The sequence below is a fragment of the Notamacropus eugenii genome, chromosome 6 (assembly GCF_028372415.1).
Source record: "Notamacropus eugenii isolate mMacEug1 chromosome 6, mMacEug1.pri_v2, whole genome shotgun sequence".
NCBI lineage: Eukaryota > Metazoa > Chordata > Mammalia > Diprotodontia > Macropodidae > Notamacropus > Notamacropus eugenii.
The window spans coordinates 340442954-340455090 of NC_092877.1; the positions used below are offsets into that span (position 1 = coordinate 340442954).

At 38.6% G+C, this 12137-nt stretch overlaps 1 protein-coding gene across 16 annotated transcripts in view; it reads left to right on the plus strand.

The window, feature by feature from the left end:
• MED12L (mediator complex subunit 12L) overlaps positions 1–12137 on the plus strand; it is a 603739-nt gene that overhangs the window by 587968 nt on the left and 3634 nt on the right. For 12 of the 16 annotated variants that reach the window (XM_072618312.1, XM_072618310.1, XM_072618315.1 and 9 more), the window contains 3 exons: positions 872–1104; positions 2995–3151; positions 6591–6767. In XM_072618312.1, coding sequence (XP_072474413.1) covers positions 872–1104; positions 2995–3151; positions 6591–6767 — 567 coding nt within the window. The remainder of the gene's footprint in view (positions 1–871; positions 1105–2994; positions 3152–6590; positions 6768–12137) is intronic. The other 4 variants (XM_072618325.1, XM_072618323.1, XM_072618317.1 and 1 more) reach the window with 3 other exon arrangements.

The following is a 12137-nucleotide window of genomic DNA, read 5'->3' on the forward strand; positions in this document are numbered from 1 at the left end:
GGAGGTGAGGTACGTAGACAAATAATAACTGTAATTCAAGATAGTATGTGATCAGTTCTATTAGAGCTAAGAACAAAAAGTGGTCATTTCCAGCTGGTGGGGTGGGAGCAGTGGAATCAGGGAAGGCATTTAATTTGGGTCTTAAAGTTCAGTTAGAATTCAACCAGAGAAGATAAGAAGTTAGGGAAGAAATCTAATGCCATGTTAAAAGAAGGTTAAGTAGTCTAATTTGGTCAGGGTGTAAGGTACAGGAAGGGGAGTCAAATGAGAAATGACTCAAAAGAAGTCTGGAAGCAGATAATTCAGGTACGTGAATGCCTCAGCATATGATCAATTTTCCATAAAGGTACAGTGGAAGGAGACTTGACTGTAGGTTCAAATCCTGCCTCTCACACTACCTGTGTGTTCTTGGACAAGTTACTTAGGCCTCTGGGCCTCAATTTCCTCATTTGTTAAATAGAGGCAGGTAGGTGATTTAGTAGACAGAACACTGGACCAGAAGTCTGAATTCCAATCTTGCCCTCGACACCTATTAGCTATGTGACCTTGAGCAAGTTACTTGACTTCTGTAGTTTCCTCATCTGTAAGATAGGGATAATAATGGCACCCACCTCCTAGGGTTGTTGTGGGGATATGTAAAGTGCTTTGCAAGCTGTAAAGTTCTATGTACATGCTAACTTACTATGAAAGTTATTATTATGAAACTTATTATTATGAAAATGAGCAGACTGGACTAGCTGGCTTCTGAGGTCCTTTTCAGATGGTCCCATGTTTTTCTGAAACATTTTATATTTTCTCTGAAACTAAAGCTGGGCTTGTCCTAATGACCATGGAGTTGTCCTTTTACCTTGAGGGATTCTTTTCCTTACAGGCTATGCCCCATGGGTATACCATGTACAGTACTCAGATGCCTCTCCAGCCACAGCAGCAGGCTGGCGGGGTGGTCCTTTCCCCTGGCTACAACCCAAGAACATATCCAGCCGCACATTCCAATCCAGCTCTAATGGAGAGGCTTCGGCAGATGCAACAGCAGCCGCCAAGTGGATACATTCAGCAGCAAGCTGCTGCTGCTGCCTACCTTCAACCTCTCCCAGGATCTCAGAGGTGAGGCTTCGATTGCCACACTGATGAAAAGAATGGCCGCTTACATGATGTGACTTTTTATTCTGTCCAGCACTTTACACCTGTTGTCTCATATGGTGTCAAAGAGGATCTTGTTGCCCGGAAACCATCCAGTCCTAGACAGTCTTTGGACATGATTGTTTGGAATTTCTGGTTCCCAATCTCACCCCTTCCAGCTGTGTGACCAACCACAGAGGTCGCCAGCAGACATTTTAGTGCCTGCCCTCTGTTCCGCACTGCGTTGTCTCTAAAAACACAAAAACAGAAGCCCCCAAGGAACTCACATTCTCCAGGAGGGAGCCAGTGTTTGTACAGTTAGAAAAATAGAAGGTAATTTGAGAGAGAACCCAGAAGAGTCACTCAGTTTCCTCATTCTGTAAAATGGGAGTGATGATAAACTGCCTACCTCACTGGGTGTGAAAAAATACATTTCTTACTTTGAGGTGCTGTATAAATATGATGTATTGTACTTTTACATCATAGGGTTTGGTTACTTTGTAGATTAGGAAACGGAGCCCCTCCCCCTTTCCTCAGAATAATTAGTTTATTTTTTTTAAATGGAAGATCCTGGTCTTGATTCATAGATTTTAAGGCAAAGCAACAACATTTATTATGTAATTACTACAGACTAGGCACTGGGGATGTAAAGGCAATTAAAAAGAAAGACAGTCCCTACCTTCTAGAAATTTCCATTCTTTCAAACTTAATTTCAAATGAAGATAACTTATCTAGCCCAAAGCAGGGTATAGAGTTGGTGGTGGCAGTGGTGGTGATGGAGGTGGTTTAAGTACATCCCATGGCTAACTTAACGATCTTCTCCTTTGATGAAGAACTAGTTGTAAACATCACTGATAGTTGAGGATTACTATTAACTTGGGAAGCAGTGTTCTATTGTGCTATAACTTGCTGCTTGAGGATAAAAGGCCATGAGGTTCAGGACGACTGTGGTAGAGTTTGTGATCATGGTATCTTATATCTCTGACCTAGGAGCCCCCATCAGAAATTTTTTTTCATTGAAACAATAGTGTGATATCTTTATATTCTCACCAGTAATAAAGCCCCTTGGACAGTGTCCAGTGGCCTTCCTTGTGAAGAATCTCCCATTTATATTGGGTAGTATTAAAAATTTCACTATATTAGATCAAGTATTCCATAAAGTGGCTTCTAATAGAGTATGATTGTTTCAAAGATTTTTTTTAAATAAATCATCCTTTCAGAATTATTAGTCAGCAGATAAAAAAAATCATTCATTTGAAAAGTAGAAATTTGGTTTTTCACAGCTCTGTTTCCTAAGCACTGAACTTTCTTTTTACAAGCTGCTTAGTGGAAGAAATGATGTAGTTACTGTAAGTGCCAAAGTGTCGTAACTGCTGTACTGATTAGGTTTAATTATAAAACTTTTTTTTTTAGAGCAAGGGATCTTCATCTTGAGAATACCAATTTCCTCAAGTCTATAAAATTGTCTCTGTGTATTTTATTTTAATAAGATTTTTTATAATCCTATAATATATTAGATAATATCATAAATGTAAAATGTAAAAATACATTATTATTACTAAATCCTGTATTTTATTTTGGGCATTTAAAAATATTATTCTCCAAAGAAGAGGCAAGTTCTATAGACTTCCCAAGATTGCCAGTGGGATCCATGATACAAAAAAGGTTAATTCTCGTCCTTCTCCTTCCCCATGTTAGGATAATCACATTATAGTTATAACTTTACTTGAATCTGTTACAAAAGTCATGGGATAGTCCAATTGTACCACAAAATGTTTTATCTAATACTTTTGGAATCTTGAGGGTTCAGAGCTATTTGTGTTCCAGTGGCTAATTCGAAGAAGAAGGGATGTCAAATTTGTTTTCACTTTCCAGACTGACCCATCAACCATTACAACAAAGTCCTTTGGTTAGCGGGGGACTGGATGCTGTACTGACCACTACGCCCCATCCAAACCTCAATTCTGTGCCGTTGCCTCAGGACCAGATGAGACAGAGACAGCAGCAAATCAGACAACAGAGGCTCCTTCAGGTGGGGGATCATGCGATAAGTGAAACAGATAGTTAGTTGCACAATCCTGCCACTGTTGATGCTGTTACTGTATACCTATAAAGACACAAGCTTCTAGGAATGTTTGGATCTCTGCAGGGGAGCAGCTAGCCCAGCACAGTGCAGTTAAACCTAATTAATTAATTACACCTTTTCTATCTGTGCTACTGTCTTATCAATAATAACAACAACTAATATTGATAGAGTGCTTTAAGATTTGCAGAGCACTTTACACGTACTACCTCATTTGATTCTCACAACAACCCTGGGAGGTAGGTGCCATTATTATCCCCATTTTAAATAAATGGGGAAACTGAGACTGAGAGATTAAGTGATTGCCTCAGAGACACATAGCTAATAAACTAGTGTCCAAGGGAGTATTTGAACTCAGGTTCTCCCTGACTCCAAGCTTAGCACTCTATTGCTGCCTTTCATGTGAGAATAAGGGAATAATAGATTTTTTTTCAGGGTGGACCTTGTAGCGACTGTCATTTTGGGGAGTCAGGGCTATGTGCAGGAGCAGGAATCACCATGCTTGAAGGTCTGGTCCTCGGCTGGGCAAATTAAAAAATAACAGCCTGAAATATTAGCTTTCCAGGATCAATCTGGAGAATTGTTTCACGTTAAATATTTCATTTTCAATGGTGCTGATGCCTATACCAGGAAAAGCGAAAACAGAGAAAGAAAACTGTAGACCAATTCTGAAAGAACTTTGGACTTGATGACCTTTGAGGTCCCTTACAGCTCTAGATTTATGATTGTGTAACCTTGATTCATTGAGCAGAATGCTAGGTTGTTCATTTTAAATGAGGAGGTGGGAAGGCAAATTGTAAACGGGGGGATTAGAGTCCTCATGTCTGTCAGACCTCCTTCTCATATCAAATTATCTAAGAATTTAAATTTGTAATAAAAAACATAAGTGAATGGTGGACATTAAATCAGAATGAGGAAGTTGCATGTTCAGACTTTGGAAAAAATACAAACTCCTCAGCCTGACAATCACGTCTTCTCCTTGTCCAGGCTTATTATGGAACACTCCCCGTCATGAGTTCTCTGTCTGTCAGACTAGCCTACATTCATCCTTTCTGCCTCCAAGACTTTGTACAGACTGTGTCTCATGCCTGAAATTCACTTTCTCCCCACCTTCAACACCGAGCATCTCTAGCTTCCACCCTTAGCTTAGGTACCATCTCCTATAGGATGTCTTTCTTGATCCACCTGTAAATGTCTGTACAGTATTCCTGCTAAAATTGCAGGCATTGTTTCTGTGCCACACAATAATAATAGGGAAACATTTTTTGTTTACCTGATACTGAGCCTTTTTCATCTGATACACGTTGAAAAATTCTAATTTTCTGACTTTCATTTTTTTCGATTCCATGTTGACCATTACCTCTTTGTTATCACAAAATTAAGATAAGTTTGTTATAATAAAAGACTTTTCAGTTTATCTTATATTAATTACACTTAAATTGATACCTCTTTGGTGGATTTTTTGGAAACACAAATTTGTTGAAATTTGGGAGAGAAAAAAAGTTGGTAGTCTAAGCAATTCATTGATAAATCTTGTAAGTACTACAGAGGCTGAATCTTATTTAACTATTTTTAAGGGTTTTTCTTAAAATAAATTTTAATAGCTTTTTTTGTTTTTCTCATCTAAATTTCCTTCTGTACTCTAATCCTTTCCCCTAGACCCTCAGAGAGCTACCTCTTGTAACCAACAATTTTTTAAAAGAAAAAGAAAGAAGAAAAGAAACCAGCAATCAATACATTTTTAAAAATCTGATAATATTTGGGACTCCTACAAAGGACTCCCCCTCCTTCCTTGTCCCTTCTGCAAAGGAATGGGGGAAGTTTCTTCTCCTGTTTCTTCTTTGGTATCAAGCTTGCACTTGGTAATCTTGCAAATTTTTTTTTATCATTTTGTAGTTACAGGTCTTTCCATTTATATTATTGTAGTAGTGTTGGGTATATTATTTTCTTCCCTTTTCGTGCTTCCGTTTGTATCAGTTCACCTAAGTTTTTCCATGCTTCTCTATATTTATCATATCCATTTTTTATAACATAATAATATTCCATTTCATTCATGAACCACAATTTGTTTAGCCATTCCCCCAATCAATAAGAATCTAATTTATTTTTAGTATATTTATTTTATGTTGATGTTTACTCATTTCTGTTACAGAGAAAATTAATTTTTTACCTTTCTCCCCTAAATCTTGGGGTATATTTTTTGGAGATTTGCAAGCCTTTGTACACTGACTACACTATGCACAGCATATTAATTCTTGTTGTAACAACAATAGGTCATGAAACCAGTCTAGGGATTCTGCTGGATTGATCAAGGATAGGTATCCTCCTAAGGTCCTTCACCATTGACAGTGTCACCATTGAGGATGATCTGGATCTAGGCCATCTTAGATGTTTATGTCTTAAGGACATAAAAATCAGTCTTATTTTCACCACTCTTCTGGGAGCTTGGTTCGCTTTTTAGTCAAGTTCTAAATAACTCCAAAATCTTCACATAGAATAAATAATCATCCCCATTGTGGAGGCAGGAGTGGTATGGAATTCACCTGTCATCCAAAAAGTATTTAAGCCTTAGAATGAATATCGTGGGATTGGCCGAGGGAATGAGTCCATTGAGGAAACAATGAAACATCTCAGCCCTCTCCCCACCTCCCACTCCCCAATATCAAGACTCAGTCCACTCTTCCATGGGCCTCGGTGCTTTATTAGGATAAGCCTCTCCTGAAGACACTAGGCACGAGTCTAAGAGGAAAAGGAAATTGTAAGGGAGGGCAGGCAGAGGCTAACAGAAGAAGAGTGGGAGAAGACTAAACTAAGAGGCTTATGATGTCAGGTTTAAGTGAAGAGGTTTATAGACTGAACCCTGGATTTAAAGTCAGGGGATTAGGTTTCCAGTTCTCACCCTAGCTGTCTGACCAAAGGCAAATCACCTCACTATTCTGAGGTCATTTCCTTATATGTACTATGAAAGTAATAACAATAATGGCACTACCCATCCCCCAAGGTATTTGAGAAGGAAAACATTGTAATGACCATATCTAAGAATTGGGAGTGATGCGTGGGATTTACAGAGATTTCAGCTTGATTCACTGAAGAACTTTCTGTTAATCAACACTGTCCAGTCACTTTCTCAGAAGGGAGGGGAATCCTCTCCCCCAAGAATACCTTACTTTTAGAAAAGAAAGGAATTTGTAAACCAAGAAATCTTCATGGATTGGTGGGTCCCGGAGCTGAGCTTTGAAGAATGGGTAGCATTTTGCCGAGAAGTTAGGAAAGGGAACAAATTCTGTCGGGTTGAGCCAAAGAAACTAACAAGTCAATAGCTTTATACTGAATTTAAGGATGGCAAGCCTTTGTATGGTACTTAGCTGTTTATCAGTTTTTTCTTCAGTTACAGCAGCAACAGCAGCAGCAGCAGCAGCAGCAGCCCCAACAGCAGCAGCAGCAGCAGCAGCCCCAACAACAGTCGCAGCAGCCACAGCCACAGCCGCAGCAGCAGCAGCAGCAGCAGCAGCCTCAGGGTCAGCAGGCACTGGGACTCCAAGGAATGCAGCCACAGCAACCTTTGGTAAGAAGATTTGTTGAAGAACATGAATGTGTTTAGGGGGTGGCTTTTACATGTTCATATGACATATAAAAGGCACCATTAAGTATGTGGACTATATGAGTAATATTGTTGTAGGACTATACTACAGCCCACCTAGACAGAAGGAGGAAATAAATGAGAATTGAAAAGGTCAAAAGTCTGGCATAGAAGACATGGAGGCTTCACTTATCCAGATATTTTCTACAACTTAACCTTTCCTCCTCCTCCCTTCTTCCCCTTTCTTCTCCCTTCCCCTCCCCTTTCTCTCCCTTCTCTTCCCCTTTCTCCTTTCTTCTGCTTTCCCTTCTCTCTTCCTCTTTCCCTCCTTGTTTTTGCTCTTCCTTTTCCTACTCTTTATCATTGACCTCTTTTTCTCTTCCTCCCCCACTTTTCCATCTTTCCCTCTTTCTTTCCTCCCCTATTCCCTTTCTCCTTTTTTTTGATCACTCATAAAACATTGGCTTGTTCAAACAGTAAAAAATGGTGCTATTTTTCTGAGCCTGATTCAGACCCACAAGAAGTAATGTGCGGGAAGACATTCAGAACCCTGGGAAAGAAGTGACCATTCCACCTTAGATTTTGTGATAGCAAAAAAGAAGAAAGCTAGACAAAATCTGATATGTACCTAAATTTTTAGAGAGGGGCATATTTGGAAATTAAGCAAAATATGTAATAAAAATATTTTTTTGAAATTAAAGTAAATAAGCATTATTCAGTAATAATGCAGTACAAAGCAATATATGATGAGGTACCAAATTAATGGTAGAGGTAATAAGTCCTCGAGGACAGAGGTATCAGACATGCCCATGCAAGTACCAGGAACCAAATTACGATGTAATTGAGAAATATTTAACAAAATAAACCAAAATACATAAGAACATAGATAATGCTAACGTGATTTTCTGTATCAATATGCTGCCAGTGAATGGTTTAGTGGCCCCATTTCCTTTTGAGTTTGACACAACTGCTCTAGGATGTCAGGGATTGTGAGCCATAACAATGGAGTGGAAAGAGAAATGGATTTGAAGTCGGAAGACTTAGGCTGGAATCCCAGCTTGGCTCTTTAGCTATGTTAATTTGGATAAGTAACTTAACTTCTCCAGGGCTCAATTTCTTCATCTGTTAAAAAAAAGAGAGAAGAGGTTGAGCTAGTTTTATAATCTGAATTCTCGGAACTTTTGATTGATAGTTAGATGAAAATTAGTGGTAATGGATGGGTAAGTGGATGGATAGATAGAGAGATAGATAGACAGATGGACAGACAGACAGACAGACAGACAGATAGATAGATAGATAGATAATGACAGATACATGCATACATACATACATACATACGTAACATACATACATACATACGTAACATACATAAATGAGGGATAATGATGATGGATGGGTAGATAGATAGATTCATCTCAATATAATTGGTTTCTTTTATAATCCTGTTTTTTATTTTATGTATTTAAAAGCATGATTCTGAAAAGGGGTCCATAGATTTCACCAGGCTATCCAAGAGGTCCATGACACAGAAAAGGTTCCAAACCACTGGCATAGATGACCTCTAAGGACCTATCCTGATCCATATCCCAAAATGCTATTAGGCTTTTTTCAAGAGGTGAATGAAATAGACCCTTAAAGGATATGGAAAATTGGTACTGGCTCTGTCCTGTAGCTTGTTAGTAAAGAACTAAGTTCAAAGCCCTCCTTTAATCAAGTCACTTAATTTCTCTGGCCCTTCTTTCTGTCTCCTCGGAAAGAGAAAGGAAAGAAACAAGTATTTGTTAAGAGCTAACTCTATGCCAGACTCTGTAGTAATCACTTTACAAATATCATCTTGTTTGATCTCTAAAATGGAGATAATACCACCTGTGGCACCTTCTCTCCGGTTTCTATGAGATAAGGAATGTAAAGTACTTTGTGGCCTTTAAAACCTGGTATAATGTTAGTTATAGTTGCTGAGGTCTCAGCTTATGGTGAGATGCTGGTTCCGCAAATTGTCACTGGAACCCTGCGCAAATGCACTCCTTTTCCAACATGAGACTGACCAGATAGACAGATAAAGTATCATTATATTAAGTTCACCAAATGAACTTAAAAGAAAGCCCCTGCTTTTGATAGTTAGTACAAATGTAGTGCCTTTCTGTCTGAAGACCAAGAAAACCCAAGTTTATAAATTGGAGCTTCTGATGGTCACACATTAATGTCTTTTTTGTCATTTACTAACCTAAGTAGTTTGGATGCTAATTAAAAAAATACCTGGAATTTAAGATAGAATTCTCTTTGCTCTTAAAAAGGACTTTGGCATCTGTGATGCTTGGCTTCAGTTACCCTCTGGAATTGGAAATGTATTTAAAACTTTAAAGTTATTGAGTTAACTGTTGACTCCATCTGTAAACACAGAATGGACTTTCCTTAGAACTCCAGCCAGGATTTTAAAAAATTGTGTTTATAACCCTTCCTGATATATTCTTTCTTTTCATCTTAAAGCCATGCTGCCTTAGCTAATAGCCTGGGAAAACATGGGAAAAGACAGTTTTAAAACTGGAATTTTTCAAGAGACTACTCATTAGAGTTCAACGTTTAATTATATAGGCTATCCAAGATTGTACATGGTCTATTCAGATATTTTACCCTCTTTTCAGATTTTTTAATGAATGATGCATTAGCCTTTAATCAGATAAAACATGTCACAGACCAAAGTCTCACACTTTTCTTCAACAGTCAGATTATTTAGAATTTCTAAGAGAGTGAGAAGAAGGCAGGTATTGTAATTCTCCTTTTGGAAAGGAAAGAACTGATTCTAGATATCCTAGTACAAAGAATCTCTAGATGGAAAAGCTCGCTTTTCCTTCTGCTCAAAGTATTTGTTTCTGGTAGACTTGTGGGGGACGGGAGTTGGGGTGGAAAGGAATCAGCTAATAAAATCAGATGATTAGGTTTTCTTGAGCAAAAGGAAGAAATGATGCATCTGCTATGTCATTTGATTAAAGGCTTCTTTTTCCCTGATAAGAAGAGCAATTAACATAATCTTTCTGAAGTCCAGACCATCAATCCATTGGTTCTGTGTACTTGTTAGTAGTCATTCTGGATGAGCTGCCTTGGAGAAAGATTAAGTACGTAGACCAGTGGAGACCTCCCTTTGTGCCTGCCTGTAAGCCTATGTGCAAAGTGGTAACCCATGATAAAGTTTAGCCTGTATTTTTTAAAATTTAATTTTTTAGCTAACAAAAATAAATTCTTGTCCCTACCACTCTGTCTCCCATGGAAAAGGAAAGAAAAAAATAAAATCCCTTGTAATAAATATATATAGTTGAGCAAATTCCCACATTGGTGCTAGCCCAAAAAAGTGATCAATAGGTAGAATGGGGAAGTACAGTTCCACTGCTTTGCTTTGGTGGCAGTGGAAAAAGGTGTGCCAAGCATACAAATGTGTTTGATCCTTAGGTCTTTGGAAGCTTTAGCTTATAGAGACACTATCTTTCCCTTAAATTGCTACTTGGTATAGCCTGGTAGCTTTGAGGTGAATTTTAGAATAAGTGCCTTGATTCAGTTTTCCAGGAAATTTTTCTGAAGCTGAATTTGAAATAAGTACAACAAAGATGGAGTCTTTTGTCTAAGTATTTCATAGAATTTAAGGTTTTTTGAGACAAAAGATACCTTAGTAATTCATCTATGCCAACCCCATCTTTTTAAAAAGGAAATCAAAGTCCACACCTGTAAGCTGACATTCCTTCTGCCCTACTGTGCACTTTCTATTAGTGGAATGAACTAGTAATAACTTCAGAACAGGAATATGTAGGACATGTTGGAGGAAATGGTGAAAGCTTTGCTCTGTATCTATGCTATTTATCCTTCTTTTAGAAAATACCTTAGTAGTGACAGAATTCACAGTCATCAAATTGTTTCAACAATTGACTTATCGACTATAAGGGAGTAAGACCATAGTATCAAATGCTCACTTTCAAAAATCTTTTTAGGGGTATCTAGACCTGTAATATAATTGGTATGAGGGAGTTCCCCACGTGGATATTCCTACCACTAATGCACGTTGACATTTCGTCTGCAATTGAGTCTGAATTGTCTAACGCCTTGAAATAAGTTGAATAACTGTTACGTGCCAGAGAGAGGAGCAGATTTCAAGTCTTCCTCACTCTTAAGACCAGCCCTTTGTCCTTCACAGGCTTAGAAAAGGATAGCCAGCAAGTGCTTGCTGAGAATCAGCATTTCCCTGGGGTAATAACCATTGGCTCCTCCAACCCCTTTGTTGGAGCTGAAAATACCTTGGAAACTTAAAAAAATTCATTGTATTTTCCACAGAAATAGAGAAAAGTATGTAGTAAGAAAAGGAGTAGGGAATCATAGTAGGATTGGTATTTTCATCATTCTTCATCTCCCTTGTGGATTCCTGAGCCAAGTCCCACCCTCTATGAGTACATGCCCCTTAGGGCCTTCTCTTCTGTCTTTCCAATTCTTTCCATGATTTCGTTAGCTCCCAGGGGGTCATCTTTGTGCAGTTGACTCTGTCAAGGCCCTCAGCTCTCCCTTAAACTCCTGGTCTATATCTCTCTATCAGCTCCACCTGATTCTTCCATATTCATCTCAACCCCAGCAAGCCCCAAACAGAACCCATTGCTTTTTCATTAAACCTAACCTTGCTTCTATACTAACTTCCTCATTTTATTTTTTATTTTATCAGTTACCTGGGTTTGCCACCTAGGAGTAATCCTCAACTCTTTGCTCTCCCCCAATCCCTGTGCTCCATGAGTTGCGAGGTCTTGAGATTCTACCTTTAGAATTCATCTGTTTCTATTCACCCCACAGCTTCCCTAATCTAGATGTTCATCATCTCTTGCTTGAACTATTTGTCTGATTTTGTCTCCCTGCACCCATTTCACACACTGCCAAATTGTTATTCTAAAATACTGCTATGACCTCTTCAGCTTAAGAAGTTTCAGTGATCTTCATTGCCTGTAGGAGAAAATAGAAATGCTACTATTGAGTGTTTCAAGCCCGTCCCAAGCTGCCACTAGTCTACGTTTCTAAGCTAGTTACTCGTTGCTTGCCATGCTGACCAGGTTTTTATTTCTCATTTATGACATTCACTCCTCCATCTTCTCCCATACCTGAATCCTCCCCTTCCTCATGACTGGCTCTTGGGACCTCTCACTCCGTTCAGGGTTCAGTTCAAATACTGTTTCCTGCAAGAGGCCTTTTCTCGATTCCCCCAGTTGTTCATGCCCTCTCAATCATCATATAATTATTCTATATATACCTTGTATTTATTTATCTGTCAATATATTGTATCCCACAGGAAAATGTAAGTTCCTTGAAGGCAGGGATGGTCTCCCTTTTGCA